At 47.3% G+C, this 20,102-nt stretch overlaps 1 protein-coding gene and 1 long non-coding RNA gene across 8 annotated transcripts in view; one reads left to right on the plus strand and one right to left on the minus strand.

The window, feature by feature from the left end:
* The window catches only part of mybpc1 (myosin binding protein C1), a 29,332-nt gene extending 11,210 nt beyond the window's left edge, over positions 1 to 18,122 (minus strand). For 2 of the 7 annotated variants that reach the window (XM_053863024.1, XM_053863026.1), the window contains exons 1-16: positions 17,874 to 18,122; positions 14,538 to 14,564; positions 13,581 to 13,634; positions 11,665 to 11,850; positions 10,636 to 10,680; positions 8,657 to 8,698; positions 8,205 to 8,240; positions 7,664 to 7,774; positions 6,450 to 6,598; positions 6,268 to 6,385; positions 6,140 to 6,191; positions 4,706 to 4,762; positions 2,542 to 2,708; positions 2,345 to 2,477; positions 182 to 306; positions 14 to 119 (exon numbers count right to left, since the gene is read on the minus strand). In XM_053863024.1, coding sequence (XP_053718999.1) covers positions 14 to 119; positions 182 to 306; positions 2,345 to 2,477; positions 2,542 to 2,708; positions 4,706 to 4,762; positions 6,140 to 6,191; positions 6,268 to 6,385; positions 6,450 to 6,598; positions 7,664 to 7,774; positions 8,205 to 8,240; positions 8,657 to 8,698; positions 10,636 to 10,680; positions 11,665 to 11,850; positions 13,581 to 13,634; positions 14,538 to 14,564; positions 17,874 to 17,895 — 1,430 coding nt within the window. In that variant the 5' untranslated portion in view covers positions 17,896 to 18,122. Of the gene's footprint in view, positions 1 to 13; positions 120 to 181; positions 307 to 1,277; positions 1,287 to 2,344; positions 2,478 to 2,541; positions 2,709 to 4,705; positions 4,763 to 6,139; positions 6,192 to 6,267; positions 6,386 to 6,449; positions 6,599 to 7,663; positions 7,775 to 8,204; positions 8,241 to 8,656; positions 8,699 to 10,635; positions 10,681 to 11,664; positions 11,851 to 13,580; positions 13,635 to 14,537; positions 14,565 to 17,873 lie in introns of all 7 variants that reach the window. The other 5 variants (XM_053863023.1, XM_053863025.1, XM_053863027.1 and 2 more) reach the window with 5 other exon arrangements.
* The window catches only part of LOC128757608 (uncharacterized), a 38,138-nt gene that overhangs the window by 11,741 nt on the left and 6,295 nt on the right, over positions 1 to 20,102 (plus strand). The window lies entirely within an intron of this gene.

Below are 20,102 nucleotides of genomic sequence, written 5' to 3' on the forward strand. Positions count from 1 at the left end.
GATATTCACTCACCATTTAACCTGAGCTCCTTCCTCTGAGACCTCACACTCCAGCTCGATCCTTTCATTCACTGTAGTTTTAACTGGCTCTATGTTTTTGATGATCTTCACCGGCAGCTCTGCAAGAAGAGGCGGTGTCAGGCCGACTTGGTGTGTTGCTTCAGCAGCAGTGTGCTGATACCTTTGACGAACAACTCTGTGGTGCATTTCTCGTCGCCCGCTGCGACAGAGTAGGCAGCATCATCGTTGAGGGAGCAGTTGTTGATGACCATGATCCTTTGTGTTCCCTTGTGCTCAAAAATGTACCTGCACAGGGAGTGGGTCACGAGAGAATATGAGCATGTGGTCAGGTGGATGACATTCGGTAAAAATAAGGTGCACTGGCTGACTCCAAAATATGGTCACGTGGACTAATGTTGACGTCCCAACATGCTGGACATGCACTGGGATTATAAACACACATTAGCTGTAGAGCCGTCGCTGCTTTTGTACTGTAGGAACCTTTTCAGTTCTGACAACCTTATACAGTTCTCAGTACCTTCAGTAGGACTTGTTAGGTCAGCGCTGCGTTACGGCAGCGCTGAGACTCATAACCACCTAACAGCAGTGAGCGAAGAGGCAGCAGGGTTTAAGTTCTGCACTGGGGTCTGTCGCCGACATGACAGCTGCTGTGATTCATTTGAATCTCTCATCTGTTGACTTCAAATCCCAATTATGCTTCTTGTACCATTAAAGTACCATTAATAGGCCACAAGTGAAGTAAATATTAAGAGCCTTGACTGTGAGCGTCAAGTTAGCTCTGAATGCAGCACCAATGTAATATGTAGTTACCTTCATCACTCATGGAGGTTGTGTATCAGGGATCATTCTGTCCATTTGGAAACAGAATGACTCCTGGCTGGAGGTGGACTGACTCTGAAGGGCTTTGATTTCCCTGGTGTTCTGAGATTGGTTTGGATTTCAACAGGCAAACAGACGACTGTGTTCTATATTCAGTTCTGGTCTAGAACCTGTTTAAGACTACAAAGACAAACAAGAAGAAAAGTCCTCCAGACTCTCCAGGTTGCTTTAGTTTGGTGTGTGGTCGAGGGGAGAAGATGGTTCCCGTTGGAACCGTCACAAAGACCCAGCTCCAGAGTTGGAGTTTAGAATGTTCTATTTGATTTGGTTCCTGCTTTCCCTGCTGTGTTCAGTCTGCAAAATGCTTTCTGGAACTAAGAAAAGGTTCCTACAGTGTGGGAGCGGCTATTGAAAACGGAGTGGAGGGATGAACTTACTTCCTTTGACTTAAGGCCAGCAGCAAAGTCAGAATGGCGCCGGAGCACGAGGTGTATACAGGAAGTAATTATGGCAGACAGGAAGGAACGTCATGATGTGACAAACAAAGACAGAGACAGGTCATGCAGGTACAGCAACACTGTTACAACACTGATGATAAAGAGAGAGACTTTTAGACAGGGTGTCCTGGAATATCAGCCACAGGAAACCCAACCAGGAAACAGCAGTAACCTCCCAAATGGCTTTAACCTCACGTGGCTTTGAACTGAAATCTAAAGGGTGAGTTGCAGCCTCATTCTTACTCAACAAACTGCAAACAAGTGAGACACTCTGAGGTGCGTTCATGAATGGAGATCTGCTTCTTTCCAGGTGGTCTGCAGGAGAGACCCACCACATAGACTCACTAAACTAAACTGACAAACGTTCTTTTGCTTTCATCTGATAAGAAGCTGATGATGATGGTTTACTGTTATATTATAGAGCTCACGCTCTATTAGAAAATATCTGATGCTGTATTTGACACATAGCAGATATGTGTAAAGTAAAATGATTCCCTCGTCTGAACCTTCAAGGATAGACTCTTAAGTCCCCCTCAGTGTTCATATTGGTGTTGCCTAGCTCATTCACAAATCTCTCTTCTTCCACTCCTCAAACACTGATGAAGTGTTGGTACGTCAAGAGCCACACGTGATTAAAGACCTGTGAAGGAGTTACCACATTTTTTCCTGCACAGAAAATGACATAAACAATGGCTTAAATGTCAACACTCATCGTTGTTACAGAAATGTACATCCAGAGTCGTGAAGCAAGTGTGAGCGTTTTTAAGAGTCCCACATGTAGCCTGTCCCATAACAAAGTCGCAGAACCCTCTGCATGTCAGCAGTGGAGTTTGTCCACAGTTACAGACGACCCATACATCTTTGACTGGGTTTCATTCTCACTTTAGCTTCAGTGATCGACTTTACCCGCTGTGCTCTCAAGGCTGGTTGAAAAAAAATAATGAAACATGTTTTCTTGACTTCCATGTGTGCACCAGCGACACACAGAGAGTGGTTTCAGCACATACTTGGGAGTGGGCCTTATTTCCTGGCCGTTCTTGTACCACTTGAGGTCGACAGTGGGGTCTGCCAGGTCCACCACCAGGCGGATCTTTCCTCCTTTGTCCACCTGATAGGCCGGATCCAGCTTCTTTGCAAACGCTACAATCAGAGGAAAAGGGCTCAAGCGAGGCCAGTAGGTTTCAAATGTCGTGTCAAAACCTGCCTTCGCTCTTTTTCTCCTCCTTCGGAATCTTCTTCATCCTCCGCAGCAGACCCCTCAGATCGGTGATGCCATACATGAAGGCAATCTTTTCGTACTCATCGGGCCGAGCGTTCTTCAAGATCTCCCACACATCCACCTCAGGGGTGTCATCCTGCTGTTTAGGCTCCCTATTTGCAGCAGACACGTGTTAGGTGCCTTCCATGTTTGCAGTTTGTGACATGTTCTGAGGAGCTACTGATGACTGCTCAGGCGTGTTGGGTGGAAATAACAGCAACAAAACACACCTGTTCAGCCCGTCGCCTCAAACTGTTCCTCAGGACACGTCACACAAAGGGATGGGCACAGTGGACTATACGGTGACCATAACACAGGATGCGAAGGGTTAATATGACCAATGTGGTTGAACCAGATTTGAAATTATTATAACTGTTAGCATGATGGAGCTATAAGGCGACTTGGACAAAGCACAAGTTTCACTGGAATTGGTTTGGGGACCCCAAAAGTGAGACTCGATTGGGGGTTTTCTTCTGAAGTCCTCAGATTTCTTCTGAATTCGCGTGTTGCAGAAGATTGTTCTGAGGCCCAGACCTCTGAGGTGTTGTATCCAGGACTGCCTCTTGAGTGTCCTTTGTGGTGCCGCTCTGCAGAGTGAACGATCAGAGGGAGCCTGGTGGACTTTAGATGAGGGGTGTCTTCGGAGATATGTCAGTAAATGTTATGTGGCAGCGTGAAGAATCGTGGTCATCAGAGAAATCTTTTAGGGTTGAGCGAGGACGATGACAATGGTGGTGCCTAATAACGTTATGATGAGATTTATCTAAAAACTGATGAACCTTCTTGGTGACATGAAAGTTAAAATCATTATTAAACTGAAGAAATGTGATTTTAATTGATGATGAGTGGACAGAAGGGGCGGCACGGACTTCTCATGGCTACTCAGTGGTGATGGGACAAGCTTGTGTGAAGGCTTCACGTCACTTCTTTTTTCTAATCCTTTACTGTGGTCTGACTTTGTTGGAAGCGCCTTGCTGTGGTCGTGCCTTCCAATAAAAATGAAAGCGCTATGTGAAACACAGTTTGTGAATAAACAAGTGGCCGGAGGTCTGCGCTCTCTCAGTGCTTTAGATGTTATTGGAAAGGGTGTTGCTGCTAAATTATTGTTTGAGTGATTGTTCTCGTCCTGTGTGTGACCTGAGTTATGGCCAAACACTTCCCTTCACCACTGGATTTTGAAGTTGCTAACTTCTGTTCAACGTTGAGGACTTAAAAAAAGTCTTGTGGACACCTGAGAGATGTAGATGATGCCCTTCAAATGCCGTCTAGTTCATGAATCATGTGTGATGTTAGAGCAAGGTTCTAAAGCTGTCCTTCCTGTATTGATCATTGGACTTTGCCCATCCCTTTGGAAGCTGTTAGCTCAGTCGTCACGTCAGAGATGCTGTTAGATCACTTTAATGGGATGAGTGACATACCCAGGTTAAAAAAAACAATAACAGATATTCCAGTCAACACTTTCTTTCACTGACATTTTCCCAAATGTCTGAAAGTTTCTGAGTAAATAGCATAAACCATTATTCCATTATTTGCTTGTCATTTTCAGCTGTTTGTTTTCAAGCAACCAGGAAATAAATGATGGTATTTCTGTGTATTCCTTGTTTCAAAAAGTGTAGCGATAACACTATTTTACAGCATCATTTCTGTTTGGCCCGCTGGCACTTCGTCAATGATCCAATGGCGCCCTTGGTCTCATAAAGCAGCAGAGTTTATGGGCCAAGGCCCATTTCATCATTCAGAGTGCTGCCCAAGCTGCTAGGAATGCTGCCTTCAAATGAAGTGTTACCGTGCTACAGGAGGCCAACACTCTTGTGTGTCCCACTCCGAGAGCTACAAGTCATGCTGGGAAGTCTACGGGATTACAGTACTCACCGTAGTAAGGTTTAACGGGTTTAAAATACCTATGGTTGTCTGTCTACTAACCTTTGATTTCTGAATATGTTGGGGAGAAGAAGAGACAAGCCCAAAAATAAATGTATAATAGAGCTAGTAAACAAATTTCACCACCAAGCTAGAACAACTCCTGGAGGAACCCTCACACAAGTATAGCAGAGGTTTGCATGATAGACAAGTCAAATCCACTCGCCAAAAGTCAGGATGGGACTCTCACCTATGTTTAAGGAGCCCACTAAAGTCAAGCTCTCCTGCATCTTCTTGTCCTTCACTGCTGTTGTTAACAAGAGAGTCAGAAATCAGACACTTACAAGCAACTAGACAACAATGCTGAAAGAGAAACACAAGGCAAAAGCTCTGATGCTCAATCAGTGTGTTAGCTCCCTGCTAACCAATGATTGTTGCTTACACAAGCGTCGCATCGCGTCCTTCTGTCTCACGAAGACTGAAATGAGTTCGCTTGTGTAAGGCGCATCAGGGCTGGTCCCAGTTGGGATTGCCACGCTGTGACAACAACGTGGTTCTGGGATGCTTTGTGTCGCTTTTGTGCACATTGTTTAAAGGGGAGCTCAAATGCAAGTGTTGGCCTTTTTGTAACACAACATGGCTTCTACATACTGTACCTGCAAGAGACGTTAATCAATCACGCGTCTCAGTTAAAAACAGATCACTTAAAAAGATTGTCCTTCAGATGACGCACACGTATCTGCGGCAACCTACAAGATCGGTCAACCCATCCTCACTCCCATGGCATCATACATTGATGTCTTTTGTCTATTGATGTACTATGTTGCATGTCGACGTGTTTTTCAGTTGAAGCACATGACACGCCTTCAGCAGGGAGCGTGACAAGTACAAAAAAATGGAGGGTAGGGTTAGGTAAGCCGTTTATTCTACGTGTAACAACATGTCCGTCGAACGGGCTTATGAATAGCAACTGACATCCAATATGATTCATTGAAACAAGCTTCCGCATGTCCCCTCCCCATGCTCCCCCGGCGAGAACGCTTTACGGGAGGTTTTTTTTTCTCTCCCCACGCCTCAGGCTCCTCCCAGCGCTATGCCCATCAAGCTCCCAACACCCTCCTTAATCCCCCGAAAACCTTCATTGAAACACCTATGAGGACGTGTCAACATGCAACGCAGAAGGCTGCCTTTATCGTCAGTATAGATCGCAAAGGTCCATTTTCCCATTGTCTGTATATGACGCCATGAGGAGTGAGGATGGGTTGGATAGGTAGCTGTTGAAATGACCTCAAACAGGCTGAGAGATGTGGCATAACCGAGACGGCTCATCTTCACTTTCTATGTCACATAAGAAAGATTCAAATTTGCTGATGTGCTCAGACTTTCAGGGTCCATTTTGGGACCTCACTGACGGTGTTGCCCTTCTTTTGGAACACCAAGTCAGAGTGTGGCTCACAGTGGAAGCTGGCTCCTTATTTAAGACATAGGTGGTCTGTGTTTAAGGACTCGTGAGAGACATGCTGATACGAAGTTGTTGCATTGTTGTGGAATGTGTAAAGCTAGGAGGCCGTCATGTAGGACACTAGTATGTTGAATTGTGCCCAGGATATCAGTGTCAAGAGCTTTGCCAAAGGGCCTTTGTTTCTCTTTGTCTCTCGGTGTCATCTCAGCACTCGTCTCTTACCTTCTCTTGAAGGCCGATCGAATGTCGATGTTCTGCGAGCCTTGCACCGTTTCTGTCAGTGTGAACACAAAGGTTTTCAGGGTGACACACCTTCACGACTGTTCAACACTGTCAACAGGCTGGCCGACCTTTCACTTCCAGGTCGAAGGAGCAGCTGTCAAACTTGTCCTTGTAGGTGACCTCACACCTGTAGTTCCCGGCGTAGTTCTCTTTGGCTTTGATGATGTGCATCTCAAATGTGTGTATCTGCCGAGAATGATTCACGAATGAAGATTTCTGCCCCCGGTGGCGAGGAGAGGTCTTGCTGTACCTTAGTCTGACGGTCAAAGGTCTCCTTGAGCTGTAAGTGCTTTCCTGTTTTGCTGGCCAGATCCATCCATTTCCCTTTGAACCACTTAATGGTAGGTTTGCGGAGAAGATCTTTGGCTTCCACCTTAGCCACAAAGGTGATATCACCCCCTGAATGAAGAATGAGTGATGGGTTTGTTCAGGTTCTGTCTAACCAGGTCCAAGAGGCATTTTTGTTTGGAGGTCTCAGAGTGTTTCAAGATGCTATTGCTGGCGTGGTCTGTGTAGTCAAAGAAGTATATTGAGCAAACGATTGAATATGGCTCATAGGCCAGAGGTGGACGCTGAAGTTCAAGTCGGTGTCAGCACCTGCTACAGATGACACCAGTCTGTTGAATGGCTGTTTTCATAGCACTTGTCAGTCCAGTCACATGGGCCACTGTAGCGCCTACCGTGCCTTCGAGTTGGTACAACAACAACAGTATTTCTCCAACTTTTAGCATCTTATTTTCTCTTGTTCTTTATTCTTTGTTCAAAATTTTAAATGACAAAACATGTGGCCAGAGACTATGAGTCTAGAATTATTCTTATTATGTTGGTTCTGACATGTGATGTTAACACACTGGAGGTCGACCTAAACCGTGTGTCTCATATTTAATCCTCAAGAACCCCAGCCTTTCTTAGAACTCCACTCAAAGCCGATGGTCATGTGATCTTGGTGTGCACTGCTGTAGCTTAAATGTTCAGAAGGAGTCGATTGGTCCATTTGAATGGTCAATATGTACTATGGAATCCGGCCATTCAATACTGATAACATTTAGCTGTACCTCAAGTCAAAGTGAAAATTTGTATTCTGAACAAAGCAAACTAAATCAATCACTCGTAATGTAATGTATTTAACATTAGTAAATAACGGGAGTAAATAAATGTGATTATTCTAGATTAGATCTGATCTTTTTCCAAGTGCAGTCAAGGCCAATGAAGAGGTTTTCAGCTGACCTTGAAACAGCTTTGGGCTGTCTAATGCTGCCCTCATCCCTGTTGCCACTGGCCACAATTGACGACCCACTTTGACCATGGCAGTTACTCTAGAGTCTCTAATCCTGTTATTAACTCAAACATGTTGTTATTGTTCCACATTAATCCATTAATCATTCTATCGTTACACAAAGTGAGCTTCTTCTAAGCGACCATCAGTCTCCATCTGTCCCGTCAGCGTGCGGCGCAGCGACTCACCTACAGACACAGTGCCACCCAGTGGTTTCTCGATCAGCAGGATGGACAGTGGAGGGGTTTCGATGGGTTTATCCAGTTCCTCCGGGGGCTGACCTTCTCCCAAAGACCACACTGCTCGTTCAGGAGAAAGACAGGCATGACGCAGCGCTCTGACTCCGTTTTGTGAAGACAGGATTCATGACAGGGTCAAATTCCAAGCACCCACCTTCCGACTCCCTCTCAGAGTTCTAGTCTGACCACCACTGGTACACAGACAAAAGACACACACACATACACACTTCCTCACATTCAGCTGCAGGGTCAAAGCTCCTTGCAACAGCAGTAGCATAAAGCGGGGTATGACTCTCCTGCTCATCGTGATTCTTAACAACCTGGTTACCTTGATAATGCCCATGTCCAGGAAGTGGATTTTAATTTTGCATATGAAAGTCAAGGATGGAATTCTGAGACAAGATTGTGACACTGATCTTGGACCCTGAATTAGTTGGGTGGTTGAAACGTTAAGCAATATCAACATACTGTTTAACTACCGCTGAATTACCTGAGTCTTTCCTCCCCATGGCTGGGACGCTATCATCTAAACAAAGACAGAGAGAGATTTACAGCATATTGTGAAGAATAATACTGTAAAGTCCACTGAAGCAAACACACGCATCGATCAGTGAGAACAACAGGTGAGGTTAGTGGGTGTGGCAGGTGAGTGTTGCTTCACTGTGACCACAACTGGGTTAGGCCCGCACATAAATATACCCATTTATGTGGACAGAACAAAGAGTAGTAGTCTGTGACAGAGTGGCTGGGATTACGATGTGGCTTTACATGTGTATTATTGAGTTAGCGAGAGATTGTAAGCAACCCACTTCTTCTTAATGTAGAGCTAACTTCCAAACACACCAAAACATGTCTCCAGCATGTTTTCTACACAGACGGTCACTGAAAGACGGGCAGCCAGTTTGGCACTAAAATGGTGAAAGTTTAACAGAAGGGTCTTACGAGGAAGCTCAATTGAGAGTTTCTTGAGTGAATTGGCATCCTCTGTGAAAGAAACACAGTCATTATTTAAAGTTTATTATCCTGCTCCTACTCCTAGGACCGCGAACAGCGCAATGTCCAGGTTGAGTTAGACATCATGGAAAAGCTGGGATTTGTGTGTTGAGACGGTGAGTTCTAGAGGTGCTCTACAAGTATGCCGGTGTTCTGGCTACTCAAGACACCTCAGCAGATTTGAAACAATCTCCTGTTAGTCCATCCTCTACCTGGAAGTTAGCGGGTGGTTATTAGGTGAGAAATCTACTCGCTCCCACCCTGATCTGCCAAAAGAACCTCCACTGTACGGTCACAGTCCTTCACTTGACAAAGCAAAGAGAGTCTTGCTCTGGTCATATAAGAGGGTCTATATACAGGTCCGACACCCCATACTCTGGGTGCTCCCAACAAACAGTTGCCCTAGCAACACAGTCAACTGTTGTCCATAAGACAAGATTCTCAGGCTCATCCTTGGGCAGACCATGTGAGAAGAGTCCTTCCTGAGCATAGACTCCTGATACCGATCACCGACTCGATGCCTTCTCTATCTGCATTGAAGGTTTGCCACAAACACCGTCTTGGACGTCCAGGAGCACTCGCCACCAAGTACTTCCCACCAGGGGTAGCCACTAGTAGTCAGACTCCATCTCCCTCACCTAACTTTGTCACCCTCACTGGTCACGTCATGTCCATCATGCCCAGTACGTCCATTTCTAACTTTCTCCGTCCAAGATATTCCCTCTCTCTTCCGAAGTAAGTCAAAGAGAGGCTGCACTCACTGTTCTTGAGAGGTACAGTGTCTGAGTTGGAGCAGTGTGTTGAGGTGTTTATAGCTATCCAGTTCCTCCAAGCCTCGCACAGCAGCTTGAGTTCTGTTCCTACCCCCGGCTGACATGGCAGAGTGTCGGCCACCGCCCAGCTTGCTCAGCGTTGGCCAGTTCAGATCCACACAACTCATTTGGGCTGCTCCCAACTGAGACTCAGGGATGAAAGCTGAGGTTTGTTTCTGTGAATCTTCATCTGGGATCTGAGAGCAACTACCACTTGACTTGGGTCTTGCTCCAACCCCGACCGAACACGCCTACTTATATGTCAACCTTCTTAGTCTGTACTTTTTTCATTGTCATGTTGTGGTTCTGACGGTGGGTGTAGTTGATGTCCCTTAAATACCAGGTTGCAACCCATTCTCTCTCCCTTGGCATCACATATTGACATTGGGAAAGTGGACATTTGCGTCCTCTACCAACGCCGAAGGCAGCCTTCAGCATTGCATGTTGATGCATTAGGTTTTCAGTTGTAGCTTATCCTGGTCCTGTGGGCAAATATGGAGGTTGGGGTCCTTTCGTTCCACATGTAACAACATGTTAATTCATATTTAAAGCCCCTCAAATGGCCATGAGTTTCAGAACGTCTCCCCTGCGCCTCATGCTGCCCCACGTGTCAACATGCAACACAGGAGGCTGCCTTTGGCGTCAGTATAGGACACAAAAGTCCGCTTTCCCAACGTCACTAAATGACGCCATGGGAGTGAGGATGGACTGTAAATATGGATTGACACTGCAAAATTGTGTCTATTATCCAAAATGATCCATTAAAACTTACATTATCATAATGTTGTTTACGTTCTGTGATGGTCCACCATTCTTGTTCTAGCTGAAGTAGAACTGTTATGTCAGGATTTGTAACCAAATGGAATAACCATGATGATGTCAGTAGAGTCAATATTACTTCTACGGTTTGTTCATGTCAAATAGTCACATTATGTGTGACGGTGGTCAGTGAATCTGAATGAAGGCAGTTGTGTTGTTCTCAGCAGTCATATATATCAAGAAACAAAGATATAAACCAGCAGCAATATGTTTCTAACAAGATAGCTCGCATGTCCTAATGTATTCTGGATGAATCCCTTCCCAGCTAAAGCCATGGGTGCAAGTTTTAGTACAAACCTGATGGGGGTGTTGGGGAGGGGCTAGTGGCTGCAGCATCATCATCTGCAATAAAGGTGTCATTGACAAATGGACCCACCCTTGAAATGGTTTCAATTGCAACACGAGCAAGTCAATGGTTCCAACATGCGCGACAAGTCCAGAAGGCAACAAGCTGCCGTAGCTCAAGCAGTGCTCATCCAGTGGGCAGTGGGAAATACATATGCAGGAAATAGTCAGGTCCAGTACGGCGGTCAGTAGTTATAGTCAAAGATACCGAATGTTCTCCTCACAGGAAGTCAGTGACCCATGTGGTGGCTTCAGGGACTCACCTTGCAAGGATCTATCTCACTGACACCACATGACTTGAGTCAGGGACACGTTGTTTTTATTGGTTAATGGAGAGGTTACTTTGAATGGCTTGATTTTGCTGCTGACTGTTTCTGGGTTTCCATTACAGTTACGACATGACAGTCGTGAAATAGCAGGGATGTTTCTAAGATTCCAACAATTGATTACGGAGTGTTTGGGCAGATATTGTGAAATCCCACCCTCCTCCTGTAGGACCCTCAAAATCTGTTGTGGGTTGCTATGGTTACTGATGGAAGAATGAAGGAGGCTTTTGTGTTTCAGTATTACAGGATCAAAGCACCTGAATCTTCCGGATGAAACCCTTTCACCAATATTTGCATTATTTTTTTAAAAACCAGATGTTTCCGTGAAGCACTTTTAAAGTACTGCTTCCTCAGGTAATGGAAACCCAGCTAACACTGATGAACCTTCCATGTTCCACGTCAAAGTACGTCGAGGACACAGCAGTTCGTCGCCCAAATAGGGACCACTTCACTTTTGTGCTCTCCTTCGGGTGTATGTGCTCGAGATGTGGTGCAGTGGGGTCTTTAGGTCTGAGATGGTCAACTATGAGTTAGAGGTTCAAACTGTGGAAACTCTACTCTGCTAGCCACTGAAACTATGTTGCTGAGAAGATGTAGGGAGAGTTAGCTCTGCTAGTATGAGCTCTCGATGAAGTCAGGCTGACAACTTACTTACCCGGAGGTGGGGTTGAGCAAGGCACCTCTTCTCGCACCGTAACACAAGCAGGCTGTGCTTGCTCTTTCACCCCAGCCTCTTCAGGCTGTGGTTGGTTTGAGCCGTTCTCAGTAATGCTTGGCTCCTGGGCCACTACTTTATCACACTCTTGGGATCCTGCTTTCTTCTCATCAGCCTTTGCTGCCTCTGTACAGCAGACAAAGCAGCAAGCTGGAGCCGCAGGCAACAAGCACCCACACTGACGTTAGTACTCGGAGCTGATGACCAAACAGACTGGCTCCTTGTTTCTAAGCTTCATTTCAGTTTTAAAATGCCATGCCATTCGCCAAATAATCAGGATCAGGATATTTGGTCATCGCTTCCCAACACTGTCAAATCCTAAATGAGGCCAGTTGGTTATATTAGAGTCACTAGTTGGAACCACTTCATCTGTCCTGAGAGGAACATTTGAAACTGGAGTGTATGTTCGTCCTCTGTGGATTCCACTGGGCACTCTGGTTTCCTCCCACAGTCCAAAAGGTGACTCTAAGGGCGGTTTCACACTGCGCTTTGTCTGGAGACAAAGTGCGTTCGCCTCAGACGTCCGAGATGTGAACACAAGCGAGTCAGGTTTTGGCCGTGGACTTGATCCCGGCTGGAAAGCTGCACCTTGTCTCTGGAAAGTCTCCGGGGGGGTGAGCTTCTCTCAGCTTCTCAACTCGGTGGTAGATGCTGGAAACTATGTGAACAGTGTGACCCCACACAAACATGATAGATGCAGGAGAATGGTGCTGGGGAACGGGAGCGCAGCAGTCCAGTGTGCGGGTGTTTGATAACTCGCATGTTTTCGCCTTTATTAGGCTGATAAACACCTGATTTGCGTAAATGAATAATGCTGCACTCTGCAGGAACCGTTTTCACTGCTGTGATCTTCAGCTGTCTGCATGAGGACAGCAGTGAGGAGGAAAGACGCTGATTTTTCCCAGGTTACTCAAGATCACCAGACTATTGATTGATCATTTCTGACGTCTGGATCTGAACTTCACTGATAAAAACCTTCTCCATCCTCAGTCATCTCTCTCACTGTGTTCAACGTGTTGTGAGAGCAGTGTGGATCAGTCAAGACGCTCTGTATTACGCATCTTGTTTCCACTGTTTCCTTGTAAAATAAACATGACAAGACTCGTCCATGTTTAGTTTTGGCTGTGAAACGCCACATTCTGTGATCGTCGGTTCATATCTGAGGTGACGACGACTCATAGTGTTAAGAAGTGACAGAGAAATAAGGAGGTCAAGCTGATGGTGGTGAATCGGTTGTCATTCGTCGTGGGTCACAAACCAGCTATTTTACGCAGAGTGCCCCAGCTGGGAAGAAAAAAGGGACATAGCGTGAGGCGCAGAGGTGCTAAGCTACATGGCAGGGGGCGGATCGGACTCAGGCCACTGAGACAGAACCCGCAGTGTGAAACCGCCCTAAAATGGTAGAGACTAGTAGTAAGGAATTAATATTTGCCCTATGGCAACCTGTACAGGGTGTCCCCCCTGCTAGCTGGGACAGGTGCCGCAAACCATTCAGGTATAATCTATGCTCGGTTTGTAACGGATGAGCTCTGTGATAGTCATATCTACTGTATTTTGTGGTTCCATGCCGTCTGTCTTAGCGGCTAATATGAAGGCGGGTCTTCAGAGGTGACAGCTCGTCGACATGCCACACGTAAAACATGCAAACATCGTCACGGTGCGATGCAGTGCTGGTGAATGCACTCCAGGTGGGCACCTCACCCCTGGCCAACACCACACAGTGCGTCTGTGCTGCAAGTCATACCTTTCACAACAACAGTGCCGTTGCAGACCTCTGACGTTGAAATACCAAACTCGTGACGGCACACGCCAAACCAATGTGACGGGTGTCAGAGGGAGGCATGTCAGGTACCTACCTGGGAGAGAGACCTCCAGGCAAATCTCAGGTAAGGGACGGGCGTCTTTACTGTCTGAGTGTGTGACAAACACTATTGGTGGAAGGAACAGCTGCTTTCATCAGCACAAAGCTCCAACATGGCCTCGCACTCCAGCACGCACACATGGCACAGGACCACACACACACACCTGGGCTCATCCGCACCAACTGACCTGCTTCTGTGAGCTCGTGGCTCACAGTTACACATGTCAGAGTTCCTACACCGTCATAGAAACACGCTTTGGTTTAAATGTTCGTGTTAAATGTCAAAATTAGCATTTTAATTGAGATGTTGAGTCAGAGGGGTGTAACGGTTTATTCGATATAAATCAATTAAAATGACACTTTCTATCGTGATCGTTGTCACGATAGAAAGTTGTTCTGAGTGGTGAAGCCCCCTGAGCCCGTGAGAGCTGTCTGAACCATCCCCAACTTGCCAGGATGTTCTGAGGTCCGTACGGTGCTGAACTCTCCTGGAACTGCTGCAACCGCTACACCCCCCGTCATTAGTACAGTGATGCACTGTGTTCTGTGTGTTACGCTTTCATTAAATCTTGAGTTTCACATTTTATCTCACAATGCCGAATGGTTGTTATAGTTTAGAAGACATGAGCGCTTTTATTCCAAACATATTTTTAGGCTCGATACGCCCGACCACATTGCGCCAGCGAGATGATGCGCCTCCAAGGTCAAAGCCCATTGTCGGCAAAATGCCTGCAGCGTGACAGCACCTTACTCACACGGGACGGTCGGGTGTCAGCTGAATCAACACGGAGGGATCAGCTGGCTGGCCAGAGGAATGTCAGCGCTGCCCATCACTCTTGACCACGGCAGCACCGCCGCACCACGGTTCTGACTAACATGGTTCTATCGTGGTAGTCGGGCAACTATCATCGGGAATAAACAAGAGCTAGGAGCTTGAACCTGGTCCACTTACCTTCTGGTTGCCCGTTTGGCATCTCATCTGAGAAACAAAAGAAGAAGTATTGTTAGGAGATTATTCACAGATTCTTGCTGTGTCTCTGTGTAGTTTTGTCTTGTGATTTGTCGGCACTGTGACTCTGTACTCTCAGAGATTAAGACCGAGGGCCTGGCCACACACCACTTGTTTGCCCTTTGCCTTGTCTGGATGGATGAAACTAACAGAACTAACAGAAACGGGTTCGAAATCGCTGAGACCAGACGTTCGCACATCAGAGTTGTGTTGCTTCTGAAATGATTCTGCCTTGCGGATGAAGAGGGAGTGAGGCGTGTTTCGAAGTTCACATGGATCAAGTGTTTTCAAGTCGTGTCACATGGGCAAACCAAAGGGTCCAGAACCTTTTTGAGTGTCTCTGAGCTGCTTCAAGGTCATGTTCATTGGAAAATCGTCCTCCAGTCAAGCTCCTCCCACTGGAGCTGACCTTCTGACTTCCAGCTGTGAAGGGAGTGTTGGGAATCTTTGCTGGAAGAGACTCTCCAGTGGGTTCCCAGCTTCCACCCAGCATTAGTGGAAGTGAGGTCAAGTTTATCTCTGGTTGGAAACCCGTCTCATCCGAGTAGACCGAGCTTACCCAGCTCTGACCAGCTGGTGTGAAGAATCACTCACCGACCAGCCAAACGCTCCCCTTGGACTCACTTGCTCCAGACCTGTTCTAGTTCTCCTTCAACGGCCCATGCTCTGGAGATCATTCCTCATGGTTGCTTTGACTCGTTCAGATGACACAAGAGTTTCAGCAGCTATTTGGATTACGCCTACAAGAGAGCCATGCTGCTTGTGTCATGACATAGTCTGCATCTTTTCTATTGTCACCGCGGCTATTTATGGAATCTGACTCCAACCCTGACCTTCACTGAGGTCCCCCAGTATGTTCTAGTATTGATCTTCTATACGGCTGGAATCCGTCTCTTGAATCGTGACCAGATCCAAGATGGCGAACGTCACGTTCTGTCTTCAGTCCATGTGGGGAGACAGACCACAGCAGCGGATGCTCCAGCTGAGAGAGAGTTTTTCACCCTCACTGTCATGATGACCTGGATCATCACAGAAGATGTGGCGTTAAAGAAGTTGGAACGTCTCAGTCGCAGAGCCATTCAGTCTTCTCTAACTTCCCAGCAAGCAGAATGTTTTCCCCGAAACACTCCTGCTCCAAATTAACTTCAACCTCACTGCCTAACAATCCCACTCTGGCCAGTGGGCCGCGATCCTGACAGGTCACACTTCGCTCCAGTCCGGCTCTGTCTCTGCACATAATGAGAGCACAGAGAGGTTTTGTTTTACCTCGGCGCGCTCACAGCACAGCTGACAGAGCTGCAGGTATTTTCAGCTGTCGTCCTTGCTGGCGTGCAGACAGACAGGGCTAATGCAGGCTCCATCGCGAGCCAGCAGCCCCTCTCTTCCTCCAAATATAGATTTTTATTGTGTAAAATAAAATGGACTGGACGCAGTGGTGTGAATGACTTTGGTTCGGATGCTTGAAGAAGACTGCAGGTGCCGACGCTTGAGACGTCTGGGGTCAATTGGCGGCTGACAGGTGTCACCCTAGCTCCTCACCGCTGTGATTTATAGGGCGTGTTGTGTAACGCCAAACAACAGTGTCAAAGGACAGATCCCAAAGAGAGTGATGGACCTTGGTGACAATAAATACCAAGAGGTGAAGACAGGAGCTTGTCTACAAGTGAAACCAGAGACCCACAGTAAAGATGGCCTGACTGAGGGAAAAGTACTGTAAAAGAGGTGCAAAAAGGTCCTCGACCCTGAAGTGATGCCTCCTGGAAGGAAAGTGGCCGGGAGGAAGGAGGCAGGGAGGGGGATGGCAGTGAACAAGGAGCAGGGATTAGGAGAGTGCTCTTCTGAACTATTCCAGGGAATAGAATCCCGGTCCCCGGAGGTTTCAGAGGGTTCATCTCCCCGTCAGACATCCTGATGTCTGCAACAACAGCCTCCTCCTTCTTCAGCTGTTCAGATTCATTTAAAGAACAATACATTTCAGCTCTCACTGAGCTGCTCCGCCGGGCTTTGCTGCTATTTGCGGAGGGTCTTTGGGCCACGCTGGAATCTGCTGCTTCTATTTCTCCATTGAGTCGTCTATGAAGGGCTCAGGCACCGGCGCACACGGTTCATGTGCAGTACAAGATGCATACTGTGTGAGGCCAAGCCGGCCATGAACCTCACATTAGTTCAGCACTTAAGCTGGGCCTGGCCGCGCCAGCCGCTCTGCGCTGCCCACATGAGACCACCTGAGGGACCCAGCTGACACATGAGGCTGACAAATGAGCTTTTGGAAATAATGCTTTTCTAAACTCAAAACAATGACGCCATCTCAGCGGTCACAAGTTCAGATGGGACCATGGGGGGCGGTGTGATACTCGTCCAACTTTCCTGGCACGACCAGAGTATTTTCAGTTTTTTGGAATGCCTATTGTTCGTGACTTGCTTGGGACAATAACTGCAGAGAGGTTGTCGGTTTTCCCTCAAACATCTGCTGGACGCAACACTCCCTGAGTCATTTTGAGGTGGTGATCAAAGGCAAATGTTTGTACCTGGTGCATTTCCCTGTTAGTCCTGCTGTAATTCCACTTCATGGTGCACGTTCTCAGAAACTTGGAAGTGAAGTCAGAAGTGAATTTGAATCCAAATGGCTTTGGACGGTGTGAGGCGTTATGTTTAGAGCCAATGTTGCCGGGCTAGCGACACCTCGGGCTCCCTGGGGTGTGTTTATTAAAACACATATCAGTTCTAATGAGGCAGGCCTCCAAGTGCCCAAAAAAGTTTCATTTCCTCTACATGGGCATGTCTGCTGGCCTGGGGAGCCAGGCTGGATGCAAGTGTGACCCCTCATGACAGACAGAGGGGGATTAGCGAGGTATGCTGATGGACACGGCGCTGCAGATGACAGTCATGTGGGCTGGAGCCAGAGAAGCCTCTGTGGAGCTGGAATATCGTTTCATTAATCATGTCTGACTACAATCGTAATGACTTGTTTAATGTCTTTAAATTTAGCCTGATGGAGCTCAGGTTACGCCGCTGCTGTGGTGGTGTTTTTTTCACTCGGCTAAGTCATGTTTTACTACCCACATGGAACAATCCCTCCTAAACCCTGTCGTAAACCTTGCACCCACTGTCTTCACTGATCCACGCCACGGTCAAAGTCACTTTGGCTCTGATATCAACAAGCAGATGGGCACAGCTGAGGTTCAACTCTAGGTTCATCGCTGCAACACAAAACTCAAATCCAACATTGGCTGTATGGAATGGAAGCAGCTGTGTCTGATCCGGATCCCGTCCTCCTACCTTTCTTGGTGGGCTCTGGCATCTTGAGCCGCGTCCCAGCGAAAACTTCTGGAGGTCAAAAGAAGAGACGTAGTTGGAGGAGAAGGAAGACCAGGGCCACCTTAAGTCCAGCAGGAGGAGTGTTGGAGATGAGGAGGAGAAGGAGGAGGATGAGCACAGGATCCAACTCTGGGAGCCCTTGGACCAGAGTGATGGGAGATGAGGAGGGCAGCGGGATACAGTGTGGAAATCTTAGTGGGGGCTGAGGAGGGGGTGTGGGAGGGGGACACATCGATGGGGCACAGGATTTCAGGCCTTATATAGAGGGGTGGCTTGCCACACCTCTGTCTGCTCCTCATTGTAGCATCACAATGCCAACTTTGTCACGATGGATGTTTTTCAGTGGCCAGTTTGAGCTGTAACTTGTGCCGAACGATCTGGTGCACCTGCTGTGTAGATATGAGCTTGGTGAGGGGGGGACCGCTCCAACGTGAGTCCTTTCTCTAACCTCATCAACCTGTGTGATCATTTGTGCAACTTCCATCCCGTACCTGCAGGGGCTCCTGGTTGGCGGAGGTGGGCGGAACAAGGAGGCGAGCGGCTCTGACCTGTGATTCTGAGCGTGGTCCTGCTGGTTCTAAAACCTCAGTGCGCGTCGCTGTGTCCAGGTGGCAGATATCTGACAACAGCTGGCGAATAAGACGCCTGGCCTATAGTTAGACAGCCGGCACAAACCTTGACATTCGACAGGTGTATCTGACAAGAAACAGGGGGTTTGAACGGTGATTGTGTTATTGATGTGGTGACTTTGATCCAGATTAATCCCTTTATCACGTCCAGCCAAGTGCTAAATCGCGTGCCGTCTGAGCTGGGGCCGCCCAGATTATGCTGCCAGACCTGAAAGCTCCTGGCTTTAGCAGCAACAGCACAGTGTTTCTCAGCTACCTCTGACGCTCCTCTCCATGTTGCGTGAAGTTAGTTGTTGGTGAACGAGAACTTGGGGTGTGATGCCGGGTGGAAGTGTTTCATTTGCCGCCGCCTTGCCTCACGCCAAACATTCTGTGCTGTGTGACCTTTCTTGGTCACAGGACAGACTCAGTTGGCCCATTTATAACCCACAGTGGGCTCCAGCAGTAAATACTAGGCTTAGATGAGTATCATGTGGGTCTGCTACAAAGAACACAAAACCATTTAGCACAGTCTGAAATGGCCAGGAGTTCACATCATCGTGGGGATTTAGCCATGAGGTCACAGCACACAGGGAGGCATTCTGATGGAGTCTAGTGACACCCACAGGTTCACAATGAAAGTGATAACTCCAGTTCAGTCCACAGGACACATCAAGGGGTTACTGACTGATGTGTTGAGTAGGGAAGATCGATAACTTATCATACACAATATCCCGCCAAACCCTATCTCCACGATGACAATTCTGCATCTCACGATAAACTGGATAAACACACGACTCACTTGCTGCATTGGACCTGCACGCAGGAACACGATGAGACAGTGATGGCGCCGCACCGACACCAGCGTGTGACAGTTGTGGAGAGTATGGTGGGTTATGGTTCACCATGGTAGTTTGAAAGTGATTTTGAATCCAGGGAACCTTTGATCATGACACTGGTCGACTCTGAGTCTCTGGATCCCTGTTTCTTTGATGAGATGGAGTGGTCCTCATAGGTTCTCTGAGGCGCTCCTCTGCCTTGGTTCACATCAACACATGCAGCTCTCCCGCTGCCAAGGTGACAACACTTGGATATTGGCGGCCACGTCCCCATTAGGGTTCACTGATGGAGGACACACTCTCACAGGCAGCGCTAATGCTACGAGCCGCCATCAGTTAGGGACCATCAACAAATTCTAAAGCCTCAAAGTGTGTGTGACATCTTCAATAAGGTCATGGAAAACAAGCATTTTAGGAGAGAGAATTGTGACAAGGTTTTTCAACAGCTGTAGCGTCCAGCTCTCTGATTGTGGAGTCCATGAATCACTTGAACAGACTTCAGACCTGTTTACTGTGTTGTGTCACTCAGTCAAATCAAAGTCAAACCACTCATCGGATCACTGTGAGAAAGGAAGCAGACGCAGAATTTGGTCTCATCTGGTTGCTAGTATTAAGATGCTCTATACATTTTTTTGAACTTCAGCTGAGATTCGAAGGTTGTGACAGGTCGGTGCGCCTGTTGTCCTCAACATTCTTTAATGATGGAAGTCGTGCTTGCACTGGCAGCTGGCTTCACTGTGAGA

This window comes from Synchiropus splendidus, chromosome 4, assembly GCF_027744825.2.
Source record: "Synchiropus splendidus isolate RoL2022-P1 chromosome 4, RoL_Sspl_1.0, whole genome shotgun sequence".
In the NCBI taxonomy this organism is placed as follows: Eukaryota; Metazoa; Chordata; class Actinopteri; order Syngnathiformes; family Callionymidae; genus Synchiropus; species Synchiropus splendidus.